Source organism: Malaclemys terrapin, chromosome 3, assembly GCF_027887155.1.
Source record: "Malaclemys terrapin pileata isolate rMalTer1 chromosome 3, rMalTer1.hap1, whole genome shotgun sequence".
NCBI lineage: Eukaryota > Metazoa > Chordata > Testudines > Emydidae > Malaclemys > Malaclemys terrapin.
Window position 1 is genome coordinate 70,139,105 of NC_071507.1, and position 21,601 is coordinate 70,160,705.

At 43.2% G+C, this 21,601-nt stretch overlaps 1 protein-coding gene across 1 annotated transcript in view; it reads right to left on the reverse strand.

Moving 5' to 3' along the window:
- Positions 1-5,931, reverse strand: part of KIF26B (kinesin family member 26B) — a 421,406-nt gene extending 415,475 nt beyond the window's left edge. The window contains exons 1-2 of the mRNA XM_054023876.1: positions 5,853-5,931; positions 4,730-5,161 (exon numbers count right to left, since the gene is read on the reverse strand). Of these exons, the coding sequence (XP_053879851.1) occupies positions 4,730-5,161; positions 5,853-5,915 (495 nt within the window). The 5' untranslated portion in view covers positions 5,916-5,931. The remainder of the gene's footprint in view (positions 1-4,729; positions 5,162-5,852) is intronic.
- Between the last annotated feature and the right edge of the window lie 15,670 nt (positions 5,932-21,601).

Sequence of the window (21,601 nt, forward strand, 5' to 3'; positions counted from 1 at the left end):
TCTGCTTTCTCCACTATACATATCTAATTTGAACCATTCTAAGCAGCTGTAATTCCAGGGCACAGGAGGAAGAATGTGGGGACATCCCTATTTGCCAGGAGATATGCAATTGCAAAACATGTTGCAGATGACATACTAAATGTTTGGTATTGTGACCTGTGATGCAATACAAAAGAATAGCTGTTGCTGTCTAAACTTTAATGGAGTTAATCCCTCCAAATGCTGACAAATTACTGCCCCAGGCCATTTAAAAATCAGATTTCTAATGCAATAATTCTATCTGCATTACAATGAGTTGGGATGAAATGATTAGGTGCCGGATATTTTTGCACAGTGAATTAAGTCACTGTACTGGCTGACCGTGCTTGTTCACAAATTAAAGGTCTAGACAGAAATGAAATTCCATTATTCTGCCACTTACTAAGCTTCGAGGAAGGGTTCATTACTGTCCTGTCTCTACTGGGAAGGTTTCTAAAGTAGCTACAAGCTATCAGGAACCTATTTTTCCATTATATCAACTGCGCAGCTTTTTTCATTATTAATATTATTAGTCAAGCCTTTGACTACTGAACACTTCTGAAATGGGAAAAGGCTAAATCAACAATACATGAGCAAAAGTTTCAGAAAAATGAAAAAGGTAATTTTTTTTGCCCATAATCCACAGGACTTTTCATGGTTAGTCATGGGCCTAAACCAGATCTATTTATCCACCACCCCGGAACTGTGGGCCATTCAGCAAAATGGACCAGGATACAAACCACTTAACAGATAGTTTTACAAAACTAACCTCTGTTTCGGCCATCTCTAACGTTTAGTAATATGTTTCAGGTAGATAAATGTAAGCACGGAAATTATTTCCAATTTAAATTACCTCTTCTGGTAAAGGTCATATTTTGGATTTTGTTGAACCCCAGAACAAGATAACTTTGGAAAGCCTGAGACTGCACTCTTGATCTGAATATTCATGTTATTTATATATAGGCGCACAGAGCAGCATCTTTAGTTAACCCATTTTTTTTAATACATAATGTCTGTGTTCATGTTTAGCATCATTGAAGTCAATGGGAATTTTGCCACTGACTTACATGCAGACAAGATTTAATCTCAAGTCTATAGTAAATGTAAAGATATCACATTATACATGTTTATAGATAAAGTTGAGTCTGATGCCCTTCTGAAGACATATTCCAAATGGGCCAGGTTCAGAAAAAAGCTTAATGAACTCTTTTAAAGGAGAAAAGGATTAAGGAATAAAAACCTACCAATAGTCATTCATTTCTGAGACAGTCCCTATTGCTGTTCAAATGGCATACTTCATTACAATTGCCTCTAAAATATACTGAATTCCTTTTAATATACAGCACAGTGTATAATAATTACAACCTTCTAAGATCGGTTGTGTTAATCAGAACCAACACATATGTATTTCAGGGTACACTTACAGTAACTCATCTCATTCTCATAGTACTTAACCCCTTGAATGCAGATAGCTAGTTCGTGTACATAGTTTATATCTTTATCACCAGGGGAAAAGGGATTTGAACTTTATGATGCCTATTCCAGATGCCAGGAGTGCAGCATTTAAATGGTTAAACTAAGGTAGAACTTCTGTAATTAGAACTAATCTTTCTGCCAAACAACAAAAACCTTACATTTCCATCCTGTTGACATATTTAGAATGAATGTTTCTAGTTAAAGTTAAAGCTCCACACCTCAGTGCTAACAATGAGCTAGTCAGAGACAGCCTTGTTCCATGTTAAGTATTGCTTTTTCTGTACCGATGTAATGCTTCACTGCATAGCTTCATACTCAGTCTGCTTACACAGCAATTAAGTGTGGTATTAGGCTAGATAGATATATGCAAACATTTTAAATTATATGATTACTCAGTATGAAAGAATTTATGTAGGTACAGGTTCAGATAAATCATTGCAGATTCTATTAATCTCTATTGTGTATATGCCAAAATAAAGCTGCTAATGGATTATTATATTCACTACTACAATATCAACTATCCAAAGTTATATGCATTTTAAATACAATATAAATGCAAAATGAAAAAATATATTTTGCTGACTATAGATATAATGCTTATGAAATTTCCAGGCTACTTTCAGCAGCAGCAAAACAAAACAAAAAAAGTGTAGGTCAGCTAGATCCATACGAGATGACTGATGCTTTTTAGATCCCCTATTTGATGATCCTCCCAATATTTCATAGTTACAAATGGATGTTAGTAATTAACCATATTATAGTGGACACTATGGATCCTGCAAGGTGCTGAGCAAGTTGCTCCTGAGGGATACTGAGAACCATCCATTTGACCAGCTCCTACTGAATTAAATTGTCAAACGCCCATTGAAATCAATGGGAGCAGAATTGTTTCAGTGGGAGCTGAGGGTGTTCAGCAACTTTCAGAACGCTAAGAACAGTAATACACTAGATCCATTTGTGGGCCTGATCCTGAAAGTCTTACATGAGGAATCTTTACAAATAACCCTAATAAAGTCAATGGAACTACTCACATTATGTTTATTATGGTAGTGCCTAGAGATTAACCAAGAATGAGGCCTCATTGTCCTAGGTAGCTACAAACAGAGTAGACAGTCCCTGTCACAATTCTAAGTCCTGCTTACATAGACAAGGTAGACAAAAGATAGGAAAAAGGGATATCCATGCACACCTACAAGCAGAGTGATGGTTTGTAAATGGTATGTTAATTCCATAATTTGTTTATTCATTTGTGAATGGGGGGCATGCTAAATGGAAGGGGAAGAGAGAAGGGACATTAAGGAGGAGAGGAAGGAAGAATTACTCAAGTGCATAAGGCTTGCAGGATCAGGCCTCTATAATGCCATCATTGGCTGCTGGATTTTTTAAAATGTATTTTATTTATTTGAGTGGACAATGCTAAGGTAAGTGATTCCAGGGGATTTAATGCAGTTGGGAATGAAGGTAATGACTGCAGCCTTTAGAGTGTTATAATAGAGAACCATACAAGAGTGCGGAAGAGTTTTTACTTCATACAATGAGATCTATCATTTAATGCCTGACATTTTATGATGGGCAGAAAACCCTACAGTTTACGATTTATCCAAACCATTACTGTAAAATATGATTCCCCCTCTTATCTCAAAGCTCACATTATGACAATCACACGGGCAGTAATTCCAAAGCTGGCAAGTCATAGCTGTTGCATATCATGTAACCTGAAAATTTTAAATAAATTAATTCCAAGCACAGCTTCCTCAAGATTCAGCAGCAGTTATGAATATTTAAGTCAATTTAACCCTTTCAACATACATTTTTTCCCTCCCGTTTGTGAATAATTCAGCTTAAACAAACCAGCTATTGAGATGAGGTTACTACTAGCCCTTATTCTGTTGTTTGGGATCACACTGATTCCCTTTCACAGCACAGCACATACATACAAACACACACACACACCACAACAGTACTAAAGACCCTTTCACAGCAATCAGCTCTTTTCCTGGTACTTCTTTATTGTAACCACTAATGAAAACTCTTTGAAGTGGAAGAGTAAATATCATTTGATAGTACTTGGGCCCAACAGTGCAAACACAATTGCATTGTGTTACATTCTGGGAGCTGTAGACCTATTCACAATACAGCACTTGCAGGGTTGCTATGGAGGAGTCCAGTGCTTACAATTCTGTTGGCACTCAATCAGCACAAGAGCTGCTGATCACTCTTTCAGGGCTGTTCACCTTAATCTTCATCTGCAATACAAGTGGAAAAACTACTGACTACAGAGGATGGCTTTTGTAGGGCCACATTTTCCAACGCTGACCACCCACAATCAGAGCCAAAAAAACAACAACTCTTAAATAAGAACCAGATTTTCAAAAATGCTCTGCACCCAGCAGCTCCCAATATGACACCTGTGGCCAGATCCCTCATCTTTTTAAGAGAGACCATTGCCCTTATGTTTGAGATTGTAGCTGGGGACTCTGGGGACCTGGGTGCAATTGCTTGCTCTGACAGACTCCCTGTGTGAGTTTAGGTACCTTCTCCTCCTTAGTTACCCATCTGTAAAATGGGGCTAATGGTAGTTTCCTAACTTCCAGGGATGCTATGAGAATAACTGTATTGATAATTAAAAGGTACTCAAGATACTAGTGTTAAGGGCCAAGTAAGTACCTAGAGAGATCTGGGCGCTTGTTTGAAAGTCTGGCCCTAGAGAGGAAGAGAGAAGCGGTATGAAGTGGGAGAGGGACCACAGATGCTCAGACATTTGCACCGTAGCCCATCCTCTGTTACCAAACAATACAATAGGTACCTGGGGAATCAGAGAACAAAAATACCAACAATGGAATGAAAGGGGGAGGCAAAGAAAGGCTTGAGGGACTGACTCAAAACGCCCAGAAGCCTTCCACATGTGCAAGGGCGGAGGAGAGATTCCAACAGGGACAAAGCGGGGGGAAGGGGGGCTGGAGGGAAAGAAGAGCTAGGAAATGGGGAATAAAAACGGTATTTAAAAGCCCGCCCCTCAAATTAGGGGTGACCCCGACCGCCATCAATCCTGGCTATGAGTCTGGTGGCGTCAGTGGAGCCCCGCTGGCTTTGTGAATGGGGGTGGGAGCATGAGCTGTGGAGGGGCAGTTAATGCCCCCCGCCTGCCCCCTGGGAGTGTTTGCCCTCAGCCCGCCGTGCCCCCCTGGCGGGAACCCAGCCCACGCGGCTCTCCCGCCCGCCCGGCCCGGCTCACCTTGCTGCTGAAGGGCCCGGGGATGAGCAGTTTCAAAGCCTGTCTCTTCAGCTCCACCAGGCGGGCGTTGCAGTTCTCGCACCAGACCCCGCTGCCGGAGCCCGGCGAGGAGCCGCCCCCGCTGCCAGAGCCCGGGGAGGAGCCGCCCCCGCTGCCAGAGCCCGGCGAGCCTGTGCCGAAGCCCGGGGAGCCCCCCAGCGAGCCCGGGGAGCTGCTGCCGATGCCCGGGGAGGCAGGACCCGGCGAGCCGCTGAAGGAGCCCGGCGAGGAGGTGCCCGATCCGGGGGACGGGGTGCCGGACGAGCCCAGGACGGAGCCGGCTCCCTCTGGGGCTGGGCGGCTCCCAGTCCGGGATTCCTCGTAAGCTTTCCGGTACCAGCTCTCGGGGGAGAAGGGGGCCGCGGGCTTGGTGGGGGAGCAGGGCTCGGTCACCTGGAGGAGGAGCAGAGGGGGAGGCAGCGAGTGAGGCGCGGGCGGCGGCGGGCAGACCTCGCGGGGCAGGCCAGCTGCAGTCGGTGATTGCGGCTGCTCGACCGACCCCAGCTGCGAAGCGCCCGGCCCCCCGCGCCCTGCATTGTCTCCGGGCGGCCACCTGAGAGCAGCTGGGGCCGGGAGGGGGTAAAGCGGTACCGGTCCCACTTCCGCTCCCCACCCCACGGCGGTCTCCAGCCCCACGCACTGCGGTAGCTCGGGGACTCCTTCCCGGGCAGGGGGTGTCAATACACACTGCACGTGTGATCGACAGAATCGATCCCGACAGGTATGGGGCCGTGCAAAGCGAGGTCAGCTCGAATCGCACATTGAAATGCAACCCGGGGCTAGAAATAAAAACAAAGTTATGCAGGGAGGATGAGGAGGGCGAAAGTCTACAGCGATCGCAGGGGGAAAGGAACCCAGTGTACTTCATGCAGTTGAGAGCTGCTTGAATAGACCAAGTAATATACTCAGCCAGGTGAAGCTCTGAATGGGAACATGCAGCTTAATAAGGTTCACATGTTGATATCATTTGTCACAGGTTTACAGGGAAAGCTATAGCATGGGTTCTTGGGAAGGAGGGGGAATTAAAACCCTTAGCGCAGATGGATTTAAAAGATTCCCTGCATTTCATGAATGGATAACTTACCCCGTATTTCCTGCTTCTGGTTGTGACTGCAATTCTCTCTTTATTTCCAGCCACTGAATTCATGATGATTTTTATAAAACAGGAGAATGTCCTAAAAATGTCCCAGGTTACATCCACAATAGAGAATTTTCAATCCAATAAGGTTCACCGGCTGGATAGATAGACTGTAAGCACTGCACCAAATTCAACCTTTTCCTCCAGAGAAAAAACACTGAGCCCAGAAGCACCATCAATTTTCAGGCAAATGTTTTGGATTTTTTTTTTTCTTCAAAACATCTTTTTCCTCATGATCTTCTCTCTCTTTCACTTACACCCCTTGTTTTCACAGACACACCACCATCCAGAGTATCAGCATTTCCCCCCACCAGACAGTACAGTTTTCCTCCACAAGTGAAATGAACAATCACATCCAAGGTAGCTTTAGGAAGGTATAAGAGAGAGAAAGCCAGAGAGCTAGGCTCTGCCTAGAAGCAGAGATTTCTCTCTCTGCTACTGGTGCTGTGGTAACTTGTTTCCTTCACTAAGGTTTGTAACTGAGTTAAAAGAAATCCTCCAAAAATATCAAGATCCAGTCTCTGGGAGGAGCTTCCGAGTCCCTTGCAGCCAATATCCTTCTGCCCATTTGTGCCTGACAGTTTTGTAAGGGAAAGGAAGACTCTGGCTATATAACACTCCTTGGTCAGCAGAGGAGCTGCAGAACGTTTGCAACTGACGCCCCTAAAGCCTTTGAAAATACTGTCAAAGCTTCACTGCAGTTCTGTGCAATAGGTTAGCTGCTGAGGAGGTTCCATTTTATTTTGCAGTGTTTCTTGATTGACATTTGTGATTTTTTTTCTTCTTAAAAACAAACAAAACCCCAGCCACCTTGTTGCTTCCCTGCAGTTATTGGTTAGTTGCCAATATCCAGGGCTTTAATGAACACGATTTTTGCAAGTGTTCCAAATATTGTATAAATAATAATGAAAGGAAAGCAGGCTGGAATGTTTGCCACATCTATAACAGTCACTGGAATCTCTTTGTCTGTGTTATTGTTTTGAATGTATTAATTAAATTTGCAATAAAGGGCATGTTACAGTGACTTGTTAACAATCAAATCCCAAAGTCTTACTATGTCTTCCCCTCTCCCCCCGCCCCGTTTCATAGAGGAAGGTTATTTTGCCCCTTGAGCCCTATTTATTTCAAATCCTGAAGGCAGCACAAACATTTGTAATAAATCTCTTCAAAAATTCACTTGTTGGTTCCCACAGAAACTAATGAAACTAAGAAACTAAGGCCCAGATTCTAATGGGTATTTAGGTTCCTCATTCCCATTAAAATCAAAGGGAGTGAGGTGCCTAAATACTTTTGAGGATCTGGGGCTTAGTACCAGATCCCCTGATATGGTCAAAATGCAGTGTGCAAATTAGGGGGCATGATGCAAAGGTGGCTTAACCTCCACCTTTTCACTCTTCTGGTACTGGTGCTGCTCTGTGAATAGCATTCCCTCTACACTGTTAGAGCAGCTTTTGGTCTGCTCTAATGTATACTGGGATGTAATGGCCACAAGGGGCCAAAAGTGAAGTCCTGTGTTCCTGAGCTGTAGAGATAGCCCAGTGATGCCCCCTTTTCTTAACTATGCTGCTAGCAGGAAGGGTGTATAGCATAAGAGCCTCTCAATTGGTTTGACACAACCTATTATCTTTATTTTGGAACAATTCTTCCTATGCTGGTTGAAGCAGCTTTACAGCCAGATTACACAGGTAGTGCAGCAGAAAACAACCACACTGCTGACTCTGAATATTTACAAACACATTAAAATAGGATCAAAAGGGCAAACAAAGAAGGTTCTACCTGGGTCCCTCTAGATACAACCACATTTCAGAAAACTTTCGATATAGAAGTACAAAGATATTCATTCCACTGATAGGAGCAATCAGGACCACAAAGTAATGAAGAAAAAGCAGTGCAAGTCCCAGCTTCCTGGTATTACAGAATGGCTGTGCTCTGTTCTCAGTCCCACAGGAACAGAGACCATGAATAGAGGCGGGCATGTGCCATGTACACCACAGTGTATAACTTTTAATTTTGGGGGCTCAGCATTTCTTACAGTGAATTGGCAGATTTGCTTTTCTTCAACAGACCTTTCAGTACCCCCCTGCTAGATGTGCCTGCCTACCCACATCTGCTGTGTTAGTGATCATCAAAGAATGCGTCACGGCATGCCTTCTTTGGGAGATTATGGATATAGTGTGGCCAGGGGGCAACAGATTGGCTAACATGCTTACACATTCCAAATTGCAGGCTACTGCCCTGTTAGGGATTGAGAAGCAGAGAATCTACAACATCTTGGTGTCCATCTCCTTGAAAAGTTCATAGGGAGGAAACAGTATGTATTAGAGGGTGTGTATGGACACAACAACAGTTCAAGGATGATCAATGAGGCAATATTGTACAGCTAATTGGTGAAGCAGCAAACACAAAAGTGCATTTAAATCATTTAGAGATGCCAAATACTGCTAGGAAGAAGTAGCAGAGAGAGAGTGAGAGACAGAAATAACACCCACTAATGCTTCAGTGTATTACCTGTAGCCTTGTCTACACAAGGGAAATTAGGACACATAATTGGCCACCTTTGCAGCTCTAGCAGTGAGAGCAATAGTGGAAGATGGAAATAAGGAATATTTTTTTAACAGCAGGTGTAATTAATCACTGCAATATTTTACTGAAGGTTGTGGTGAATTTTCCATCACTAGGAATTTTTAAATCAAAATTGGATTTTTTAAAAAGATATGCTCTATCAAACAGGAGTTATTTGGGGGAAGTTCTATGGCCTGTGTTATACAGGAAGTCTGGAGTCTAGAAATCTAGAGCATCCAGGATTTAGGTGTTCTGACCACTTTGCCGTCTAACCTTGATCGCAGTAAAATTAGATAACAAAGTGGTAAAAATGCCTTAGTCCTGTCTATATTGTAGTGATGCTGCCACTGGTGGAGCTGCAATAAGGCTGTATCAATGATGAATCCTGGTCTCGTGCCACCTGAGGCATGTTGCGCATATGCTAAGAAGATCATGGCTCCTAAATTTACATAGATGTTGCCTTGCAGTGTGGGCCAAGGAGGATGAGAGCCCTCAGCACATCTTCCTCTGCTGCATTTGTATTCACCAAAACAGCTGCAAGTGAAATTTCACTGCCATTAGCAACACTGCTTATCAGATTAAAGGCAGTGCAACTGTATCCATGAGATGAACTGGACAAAGTGGTCATGCAAAAAAAAACCCAAACAAACAAAACAAAACAAAACAAAACAAAACAAACCTCTTGCAAATTTGTCATGTTGAACAGCCATGATTTGTATTCCAAAGCAGTGGAGTCCAGAGAGAGAAGCTTTCAGTGGGATGTGAGTGCCCTCTGCTGTTTGCAGTGTATAACATGTAGAATGTGGTATTTTGATCCTTACTGTAAAGATTCCTGTAATATTTCCTATAAGGGAACTGTGATGGGGTGGCCTGCCCTAATCATCAGCCCGCCTCATCACCTGTCATGGCTCTTTAATGATTTTGATAGGCCCAATAAAGATATTCAAGGACCTAAGGAGGGATAGAGCTAGAGAAGAAGCAGTACCCAGAATAAGCAGTGATTGGGAGAAGGATAGGCACTGTTTCTTTAAAGACTTGGGACTAGGAGTCTGGCAGAGTGCATGAGGCATGGCTCCTGTCTTCCCCAACCAGTTGGAGGACGAACTGGGAGAAAGGGGCCAGCATATAGGCTGCCTCCTCTCTCACAGAAGATGGCTGGTCTGCTGAGCCCTCCAGCTGGGAAGGCCAAATAGAGACAGCATTTAGCTAAAGGAAGCTGGCAAAAGCCTTGCAGCTGACTATTCCAAGGCAAGAGGCCTGTGACACAAACCTCAGCTCCAGGAAGAGGGCTAAGGAGGAGGGAGAAATCGACTGCTCTAAAAGCAGGAGGCAGAGGGAGTGCTTGCAGTGCAGCCCAGCTGCTGCAGGGAAGAGCCACCATCATAGCTGGCTAGGGAGAAGCTCTGACACATCACAGGTCTAGGCAAGGATAGCATAGTCTAAAGATCTGGTGAAGACATTGATAAGTGTGTTGAGGGTAGGAGCAGCTCATGGTAGTTGCGGAGGGATGAAGGAAACAGTCTTTGTCTGCCTAAAACAGAGTCATTGGGCTGGTACCCATAGGAGAGGGCAGGTCTGGGTTCCCCTGCCTTGCCCCTGGACAAAGAGGTGGTGCATGAGACCAAGAACAAGAAGGTCCAGATAAATGTTGGGAGATGGGCTTGAAGTCCGTTAGATTTTGAGTTTCCTATTTTTGGACCTTTTGGACCTGGAGGGGAATGGACTGAGTAGTAACAGAGAAAATGATAGATTACTGTGGAACCAGAATGGCTAAAGGAGGCACAAAACTTAAAATAAAAACCCTGCAACACCACACCTGAACATGTGGAGGCACTCTACAGGAACATTGCCGTCTGTGCTAAACTTACCAAAATCAAAGTAAACTGGCTATTTGCCTAGGATCCTGTGATGGCAATAATTTGCTCTTTCACCTTCCGAGTTCTGAATTTTTCAGTACCAGAGAATAACAGGCAAGGAGACTTCTGCTCATACTTGCTTTCCACTATACTTATAGCTTCTGAATCTTTCTGTTTTTGAGGCCACCTCACTGTAAAAGTGAAACATACAAATACATGCAAATATTGCTAAATGATCTTTTGCATCCCATTTAGTCCTGTTTCTCTACAGGTTTCATATATCTGTAGGAATTCCTGATTTATGTTTGCGTAAATGATAGGAGGACCCCTGGGGCCCAGTCAGAACCACCCCTCCACTCCAACCCCTGGATCTAAAACTGTGCAGGGAAGATCCCCTTCCACTCACAAACACACACTACAGGGGTAGTAGGACTCGGAGGTTGTCTATTCCCCATGTAGCCTTGAGGGAAAACTGCAGAGAGGAGCCAGCCAGTAGCAGCTGAAGCAGCCAAAGCAGGGACCTTTGGCAATTCACAGAACTTGTTACCATTTTCATTGGACTGCTCTGTGTTGACTGGCTGTTTGCTCCAAACCTCCCTTTCCCTCACAGTCACTTCACTCCACATCTGCCCTCTTCTCCTCTTCTCCCACTGCCCTGTGCCCTTGCTCCCCTTTTCTGTCCATTTAGCTGATCTTCCTCCTAAGTAAATTCATCCCACCAAAAAACAAAACAAAAAACATGGAGCTAACATGACATTTACTGCAATCACCTTGTTCACACTCCTTCCCCCTCCGTGTGTCTGTCTGGTCTATTTAGTGTGTCAGCTGTTTGAGGCAGGGACCATTGACTGCTCTGTTTGTACAGTGAGGTCCCATTGTTGGCTGGCCCTTAGATGCTACTGTAATAAACATTATTATCAAAAACATATTGGGTAGGATTTTGCTGAGATGTAAAACTGGACTAATTCCATTTATTTCAGTGGAGTTACTCTGGATTTACACTGGTGTGAAAACACAATCTGGGTACATCTTTTGTATTCTCATTTCTGAGTGATTTCCATATTAGTTCTGGAAAGAGATACCAATGGGGCTGAAAGAGGGCATGTGCCAGATGCTGCTGTGTTTCTTGGTTAAAGCAGCTTACACTGTCTATGTGGTGTCTAGATGACTATGGAGTGGAGGCAATATCCACATATGATCTACTGGTGTTCTCCAGTGGCCCATCCTTATGTCATTAGCTTCCTAAACAAATTCCTTTCGTGAAGTAATTTTGGCCTGCTTCCCAAAAGAGAATTGTTTTTGAAAGCTTGAACAAAAACTGTTCAGCTGATTTTAGGTTAGCTGAGGATGACAAGAATACTTGTTTTGTTCTTTTTTGAAATTTGCTGACTCTTTGTGATCAAAAAATGACTAATTTTTGGAATATCAAATAGGTATATGAATATCCTTCAGTGTAAACCTCTAAGAGGTCACTGAGGACTTGATCCTGTATTCATTGAAGTCAATGGCAAAGTTCTCATTGATTTTAATGGTGCAGGATCAAGGTCTATATCTCTTTAATATGTTTGATAATTAGTTAAGATATAAGAAAGTTATGAGCAAAAACCTCATATATCATATGTTCGGTACATGTATAAATTTCCTTACTGATTAAGTTGTGCATCTGTAGGTGAAAATATAATAATAATAAATTCACCTTTGGTGTGGATCTACGGTATTGACATTAATAGGGCAGCATAAAGGCTGAATTTGACCCAATAATATTTTGCTCAGATATCTCAATTTTCATCCAGGGATCGCAAAGCACTTTACAAATATGGCTATTGCCCTCATTTTACAGCTGGGAAAACTGACTCAAAGAGAACTGAAGTGACGTCCCAAATTCACACAGCAGTCACGTAGATCTGGGAACAGAACCTAGGTTTGCAGATTCCAAGACACTTACTTTGAAGAACTTTCGAAAGGCTGCCTTTGCCACTCTGCATGGGCTTGGGCTGGCCAGCTTTAGGGTGCTCAGGAAATAGGGAATATTCAAACCAGATTTTTGCCTTCCATTTTTCTTAAATAGGCTCTCTTTAGTGGGCACACAAGTTGTCTAGGTGCTAATTTCTTACTTGGCCATGCAACCACTGGGATTTTCAGAACCTCAATATTGCCATACATTGCTGTCCCATTTATCCAGTGCAGGTTCCATTATTTCTAAATTTCACTTCTCTGTCTTCTACAATCAATCGGGATATTACAATAATTCTCTCATGGGACACCAAGGTGGCTTAATGGGAGTTCATAAAGACCTGAATAACACCTTAGTCTCTACAAAAGCAGCATTAAAAGGATGGGCATGGGGAATGAGTGTCACTTTGAATTTTCACAATAGTATTGTTGTGCTTTCTAGCATGGTCAGGCAGCTGAGAGTGTCTTCTTGTGACTATGCAGCTGTGGTACTATAGGAACTCAGAATGATATCAGGGATATAAAGTTTAAATAACAAGATGGCTCCTAGACTCTGAGCATGCAGACCCTCTTTGTGCCTTGTATCCTGTATAAGAGACCTTCATAATGGGATGCTCTCCAGTGATTACACACAACTAATCTTAAAGAGACAGTACCAGAATAGCTACAAGTATTGACAGTCTATGTTATAATGTTGAAAAATATGGAACGTCACCCAGATAAGGGGCAGTTTCTGTTCCCGATGACCTAAAAATACACACTTTGAATAAAACCCTCATTGCACATGAATCATTCTTTTGCAATTCACACATCAAAGCAACCTTCACTGCAGTGTGCCAGGCCCAGTGCCAGATGATAGTCTTCATTTAATTTTTTAGAGATCTCGGGAATGGGGTGCAGCTTTAGAACAGTCTGATGGATCCATTCTCTTGCTTCAGGAAGGGAGATCCAGGCAGCCTGACAACCATGGCACACATTCCAAAGAGGCCACAGGATTAGTTGCATAGCATAGATGAGGATTCACTTGTCAGGTTTTCCCTAGAGCTGTTCAAAGGGTTGCTTCTCCCAGCCACTAGGGCCTGCCATACAGCCACAGCAAGTTAAAGCAGTGAGAGCAGTTCATAAGGCTTTCCCAGTGTACTGACTACCCAGTATCCACCCAGATTCAGTATCTCCCTTGTTGATGACTGCTGGCAGTCCTGGGTGCTCCAGGATGTAGGATTCATTGCATGATTCTAGATATCTAGCCCCCACAGCTATCTACGCTATCTTTGCATTACACACTACCAAATAGGCACGTTCCTGTAGGCAGCATTGGTCCCCTCAAAAGCATATGCATTCCATACAGAGAGCCCACTACCAATGAGAAGTAAGCAGAACAAAATGTGGTGTTGTGTGTTCCTGTCCCTGGGGAAGCTTAGATGATCTATTACTACAAATCACAGCACTGAGGAAATCCTCCAGGCACCCAGAGGCAGTGCTCTGGCTGATCCCTCTGCGGTATGTCCAGCAAACTCTCCTAAAATAATGGGAAATCCTGGGAATCCCACGTGTCTTAACTCTGTTGCAGAGTCAAGTTACTATGATTCTCTCATTGTAACGAGTCTTCCATCTAATTTGCTTAGGGGAGAAATCTATTGGATCTGGGGATTGCTGTGTGTGCAGTATCAGTGCAAAAGGTTATCAGAGCATTGCCTTCTCTGGTTGAGTTTCACCTGTCCTGGCCAATGAGATCTGAAGGCTTGTCTATACTGGTTTGTTTTGCCTTAGTGTAGCTACGTCAATGCAACATTCCAGTACAGACACACATTTAGAAGTATTGGACTTGTGTCTCACTACTTGTGAACTGGTCCCTTGTAACTTACTGATGATTAAGACTAGCCAGCAATGGTGTGTTAGGTCCATTACTAGCAAGAACTGAGAACACCTCCCTTCAGGAGAAAAGGGTACCATCTTCCCTTAAACAGGAAGCTGGTGACAGCCTCTGCCCCAAAAAGCATCTCTTTGGGTTAACAGTCTCATCAATTATTTCCTGTTCTCCCACTTCTCAAATTTGGGAATATGGAGAAAGAGGTGTTGAGATAGCTCCACTTGCATCATATTGGATCCCTCGTTCGTTACAGCAATGGCACAAAATGGCTTTTTTCAGTTTGGCTAGAGTGGGAACTGAAACCAGTTCATTGTGAAATGGGCTTCAGCACAGAAACTTACATCCCATGGATAGATTAATACAGTGTGATTTACTTAGCGCTGTGCTTGACAAGTACATGGAAACCCCAGCAAGCGCACATTATTTTGGGGCAGGTTTATGAAGAAAGACCTTTTTAGATTTGTAATTTATGAATTTTGTGTTTATTTTTTAGTTAATGCAAAGTTACCAGCTGCTGATGAAATGGGCATTGTTTAAAAAGGTAAATATATAGACGTGGGCCTGAACTGAAGCCTTAGATCCAGATCCAGGTTTCAGTCAAAGTTCACAGCTCAAACCTATCTCTATAATGGGCTAAATCAAAGCTCTGGGGGCCAGTGAAAAGCTAAATGCCTGTTTTGTGTCTGTACATTGGAGATGTACACAAAAGAAAGCCTAGTGATAGCCTAGCTGAAAATTTGGCCCTGAACTCAAACACCCCCCAAATCTGGGAAAGTTCTGATTTCGATCCAGTGTTTGTACCCCCATGACTGGGAGTGTTAGGATCTGGGATTTTGGTTTTACCCATTGTAGAAACACATAATTTGATTCCGTTCACAACTACGCTGGTTTTACACTGCTGTCACTCTATTGATTTCAGGGGAGTTACTCTGAATTTACATCAGTGTACATGAGATCAGAATTTGACCTGTAAAGTTCAGTTATGTAATTTGGATTTGGTGTGTGGATGCCGGGTTTTGATTTAGGCCCCGCTTGATAAATAAATAGCATTTCATAGGAAAAGAAAGAGAAATGTTGGTTGCATCACATAAATCCTTTGAGGCATTAAAATGTATAACAAATCTATGGATAAAAAACGGTGATGGTAGCTTTAACTTCAAGAGTCATCACACCCTACACAGAAGCCTCATTCTCAGGAGTAGTGCTAATAAGACCCGAGAAGCAGGCCTTATTTAAAAATTTAAAATGCTCTTTTTTTGGAGACTCAAGTGATGTGACCGCCTAGCTACATGAATGGAGTTGCATATAAACAAGTTGAAATCCATCAGAGGACCAAAGAGAAAATCAAGTGCATCTTTAATAATCGGGACAAAGAACTAATTATAAAAATATGGGCAGCTAGTCATTTACTACCACAAATAAAATGACAAAAATCTTTCCAATTAGAGATGCTTGGTTTCTAAATCTCTCCCAGCCAACATAGAAAGTCTTCTTGCTCTCTTGTCTTTCCCAAAGTATATTATCATTCCAGCAAAAAACTATGCTAAGAGAATATTAATGCCTTGATCTTTTTCTATAGCCCATGTAGTGCAATAAAAAGCACAGATATATAAGGTCTGATTATGCAATATTTTTCACTGAGGAGTGTTTAGAAGTTCTCTTGGTGCACTGAGGATTGAAGTCTTTGGATGTTGTATTGCCGTCTGTGTGATTTGGATTGCTTTCTATGTTTCGGTGCAATCCTGATGGACATTATTGACCTCACCAGGCAGTGGTCAGTCCAGCAATCGTTGACTCCTCTCATGCCACAGTTGATTTGGACATCTCTTAGATCCTGTGTTCTTACAATGACATTGTGACGGGTTGGATCACAGAAACCCCCTTGGGAGCTGCCACCCGATGTGCAAAGGCTACCCCTGCTCCTGTTTTCCCTGCCAGCTCAGGACTCCAGCACCCTGTCTTGCTGAGCCAGACACTCCCGTCTGCTCCAACACAGACCCAGGGTCTGAATTACTTGCCCCAAGCTGCAGGTTTATCTGAAAACAGCCCACAGAAGTGTGCTTGTCTTTAGCACTCAGATGCCCAACTCCCAATGGGGTCTAAACCCAAATAAATTCATTTTACCCTGTATAAAGCTTATACAGAGTAAACTCATAAATTGTTCGCCCTCTGTAAAATACTGATAGAGAGATATGCACAGTTGTTTGCTCTCCCAGGTATTAATACATACTCTGAGTTAATTAATTGATAAAAAGTGATTTTATTAAATACACAAAGTAGGATTTAAGTGGTTCCAAGTAGTAACAGACAGAACAAAGTAAGTCACCAAGCAAAATAAAATAAAATGCGCAAATCTATGTCTAATCAAACTGAATACAGCTAATCTCACCCTGAGAGATGCTTCAATAAGTTTTTTCTCAGACTGGACACCTTCCAGGCCTGGGCACAATTCTTTCCCCTGGTACAGCTCTTGTTCCAGCTCAGGTGATAGGTAGGGGATTCTTCATGATGGCTCCTCTCCTCCTCTGTTCTCTTCCACCCCTTTATATATCTTTTGCATAAGGCGGGAACCCTTTGTCCCTCTGGGTTTCCACACACACACACACACCCCCCACCCACTGGAAAAGCACCAGGTTAAAGATGGATTCCAGTTCAGGTGACATGATCACATGTCACTGCAAGACTTCATTACCCACTTGCCAGCACACACATATACAGGAAGACTCACAGGTAAACTTTACACAGCCATCTGCAGACAATGGGCGTCATCAAGATTCCAAACCACCATTAATGGCCCACATTTTGCATAATTACAATAGGCCCTCAGAGTTGTATTTCATATTTCTAGTTTCAGATACAAGAGTGGTACATTTATACAAATAGGATGATCACACTCAGTAGATTATAAGCTTTGTAATGATACCTTACAAGAGACCTTTTGCATGGAGCATATTCCAGTGATGATATATTCACTTATTATCATGTTTTTATAAAACCATATAGCCTGCACAACGTCACAGACATAGTCTAGGAGGTGCCACTGTTTTGAGCAAGGGTGTTGCCAAGTTGTTTTATACTTGTTGCTTTGTCTGAAGATTGTGTTTGTGATCACAAGGTCGTGCTCTGCACATTTGCTGAGTAGAAGGATGCCCTTGGACTTGGTCTTGCCCACTTCTTCCTTCTACTCCATATGTTAGAATCTTGGGCAACAATTGCTGTTCTTTGTTTGGGTCTTTCATTTTTTGAGCCATCTAGTAGAGTACGGACATTCCAAGTTGCAAGAAACATTTTTGTTTTTCAACCACATTGGGAGTGATCCCTCTGGACGTGGTTATCCAGTCAGGTCTTGTGGGACAGCCTATGTTTGGGGCACCTTTTCTAGCCCCCTAAAAAGGCCTGTTCAGTCATGACTACTGCAGCTGAAAATGCCCCCCTATCCCAGTCTAGGGGCATATGACGACCATCTTGCGGTCACCACTTGTGTGTGGGTCTATTACGAGGGACTCCTGGTGATCACTTCACCTACCCCCATCGCCACTTGCCCATCACTGGAGGACTTTTATGGGTAGGGGTGGGGGAAAAGTTCTTCCTGTGAAAGAAACCTGTGCAGAGTAGTTTAATGTGAGGGAGCTGATGTGCACCAGCAGCCACACAAATCTTGGCGGAAGAGGCACCTGTGTCCGGTGGCAAGAAGGTCCAAGATGACCGGGGGTTTCTCCTCCATTGCAGCCTTTGTCTGCCTTCGCAGCCGTTGAGAGGTGATCTGGCTTCATCTGCCTGTTCTGCCGTTGAGGTCTTATACTGAGTTGTGCTGGGCTGGGCTGCACTTTGCCTTGTACCTTGCCTTTGACCATGGGTGACCCTACCAGGAGTACAGACTGGCCATATGCACACCTGGAAATGGCAAAACAAGTGTTGAATAAGACTGGGAAGCCCTAAAACAAACCATCCATGAGGTTTGCGAGAAATCCATTGGCCTTGCTACCTGCCGCCATCAGGACTGGTTTGACAACAACAACATTGAGATTACAGCCCTTTTGGACCAGAAGAAAGAGGCTTTTCTGTGACTAGCAAAACCAACCACTATCCAGTCAGAAGCAGAGCTCTTTCCATCAGCTCCAAGCTGAAGTTCAAAGGAGGATCCAAGAAATCAAAATCAAATGGTGGGAGGACAAAGTTAAAGAAATCCAAACATTTGCTGACAGACATGATATGTGGAGCTTTTTTTGCAAGATAAAAACCCTGTATGGACCAAGTTCATGTGGCCTCACATCTCTGAGATCCAAAGATGGTAGTATCCTTCTTAAAGATAATGAATCCGTCAAAGAGCGCTGGAAGGAACACTACCAAAAGCTTCTAAATCAAGAATCGACTGTGACCGATGACACCATTGACTCCATCCCTCAGTACCCAATCTGGGAAACTCATTCCAACCCACCGACACCTGAGGAGGTCTGCAAAGCAATTAAACAAATGAAGAACAATAAAGCACCAGGTCCTGATGGTATACCAGCTGAAATACTGAAAGTGGGGGGAAAAACACTGACTAACAAGCTTCACTTGCTGCTCCTCAAAATCTGGCACACCAAAGAAATCCCTGCTGACTTACGTAATGCTAACATCTTCACCATTTTCAAAAAGGGAGACGGGGCCAACTGTGGCAACTATTGAGGCACTGTCTTCCTCTCCATCGCTGGGAAGATCTTTGCTAGATTCTTACTGAATCACCTGCTCCCTCTTGCAGAGGAAGTACTTCCAGAGTCCCAGTGCGGCTTCAGACCCTTACGAGGTACAACCGACATGATTTTTACAGCCAGGCAGATCCAGGAAAAATGTCAAGAACACCACCAGGAGCTGTATATTGTCTTCATTGATCTGACCAAAGCCTTCCACTCTGTCAGCCGTGAGGCTCTGTGGAAAATCATGTCAAAGTTTGGCTGCCTAAGCAAATTTATCACCATTGTAATACTCCTCCATGACCAGATGCCTGCCTCCATCCTGTGCAGTGGCTCTACCTCTGAGCCCTTTGTCATCTGAACTGGTGTAAAACAAGGTTGCATACTGGCACCCACCCTTTTCTCCATTTTCTTAACAGCTATGAAAACATTAACCCAAGACCATCTACCATCGGGCATTGGCATCCAATATTGGATTGATGGCAACCTCTTCAACCTTTCTCGTCTCCGTGCCAGAACTAAAGTAATATCGGCAACAATAACTGAATTCCAGTATGCAGATGATTGTGTTGTAGTTGCACACTCAAAGGATGATCTACAAACAGCCCTTAATTGCTTCTCTGAAGCTTACAAAAGCCTAGGGATAACTCTGAACATCGGCAAAACAAAAGTTCTCCACCAGCCAGTCACTGGTCAATCATCAGATCCAGCAAGGAAGATCTATATTGACAAAGAAGAACTGGAAAATGTAGAATACTTTGCCTATCTTGGCAGCCATCTCCCACAGAGGGCAGATATAGATGTCGAGATTCAGCACAGAATTCGCTGTGCCAGCCTTGCCTTTGGAAGACTGTCTTGCCGGGTGTTCAACAATCACAACATCAGAAAACATACTAAACTGTTAGTTTACAAAGCGGTGGTAATCCCAACTCTCCTCTATGGCTATGAGACTTGGGTGACCTGCAGAAAACATCTGAAAAATCTGGAACACCAACACCAGCATTTTCTTCGGAAGATTCTCAACATAAAGTGGGAGGATCATTGCACTAATGTCAGTGTCCTCACAGAGGCCAACATCTTCAGTGTTGAGGCCCTGATTATCCAGCACCAGCTGAGGTGGAGTGGGCACTGTGTATGCATGCCTGATATATGCTTACCAGAACAACTGCTGTACTCCCAACTCAGCAAAGGAGAAAGGAAACGAGGAGGCCAAAAGAAACGCTTTAAAGACACCCTCAATATAAACATCAAGAGATGTGGCATCGACACCGCACACTGGGAGACAGCAATCCAGGATAGGAATAACTAGTGAAGACTTGTTGGAGAGGGAACGTCCACTTTTGGGAAGAATCGCCTTGCCTTGGTTGCAGAAAAACGCCAGAAAAGAAAGGAAAGACAACTGTCACGCAGCAATCGCGGCCCAATAATGTCTTCCAACACCACCTGCAATGTCTGCCAACGAGCCTAAGGCTCAAGAATCAGACTCTTCAGTCATCAAAGGACCCATGAAAAATAAAACCTGTGAAAGAGATCATCCTCGACCTCAAGGAATCGCCGACAACACAATATTACACATAGTTTTATGAGGTGGGACTTTATAAACTCATGTAATATGGTGGATAATCAAACTTTATATATTGTCTTTGTACTTTTGATGTCCTAGGTAATATTTTTTTATAATGTTTGGTTATACTACTGTTGTGTGGTTGGTTATTGCTTTGGGGTTTTTTTTGTTTTTTCCTTGTCATTGACTTCAATGGAGTTACATCAACATGCTATTGGTGTAATATAGTACAGAACCAAGCCCACAAAGAAAATTTGAGTAATATCAAAAGGAAAAAACAAAAAGAGAACAGTTTATAGTTACACTAGTAAAGGGAAACATTAAGATTCAATGGCTTACACACATGTTCTGTGTCTTCCATTTCTGTGACCGATATGGCAATATCCTGCAATATCGGAGAAATCTTACTGTATTACGTTCATGTATCATTCTGGGCCAGGTATTGTATGTAATTCTGTGGGGGAGGGTGACCACAGCTCCTCCAGGAACTAAGAACAGTGGAGCATGATTAGACAAATTTACTCAGGTTGTAGTAACACCTCCAGAGAAGCAATAGCACCTGGCGAGCTCACATATACTAGTTCAAACTGGATTCTCCAGAGACCAACAGACAAAGAAAGGACTTTTGGCTAAATAGCCTGAGATTAAACTGGCTCCGTGTCTTCTTTCTGAATCAACAAACAGACAGGCTCTTCTGTTCAAAGGAAGGAGAAACTCTGGCCTACTGAGGTCCCATAAGACTGATGAGTGACCTCTCCTAAGCTTTCAGAGTGCACACAGGAACTTTTATTGTTTTAATATGTTTTTTCTGTAATGCTTTCACCTTAAGAATAAATGTGCTTGTTTATAAAGAGCTGTGCAGTAATTCAATTATGTTGTTCATTACCTTTGGAGAGAAAGCAAAGTGCAGACATTGGCCTATCTAGGCCATCTGGCTTGCCAGGGATATCACAGTGTAGGCAGGAAACTGTGCAGCCTGGAAAAATCCCAGTCAGGAGGGAGAGAGACACAGGTCTCTACCCAAGAGAGGTAACACCTGAGGAGCCAGGAGCCTATAGTAGATGCTATTAAGGGACCACAGAGAAGGAATACAAATGCAGTTGTCCTTGTCTATAATAAATGGATTCCAATCTTCAATGTATTCGCCCTATACATCATTTCTAATGATGGTAAGTCTCTTCATGAACAAAGCCTGATATTTATCTCTTCAACAG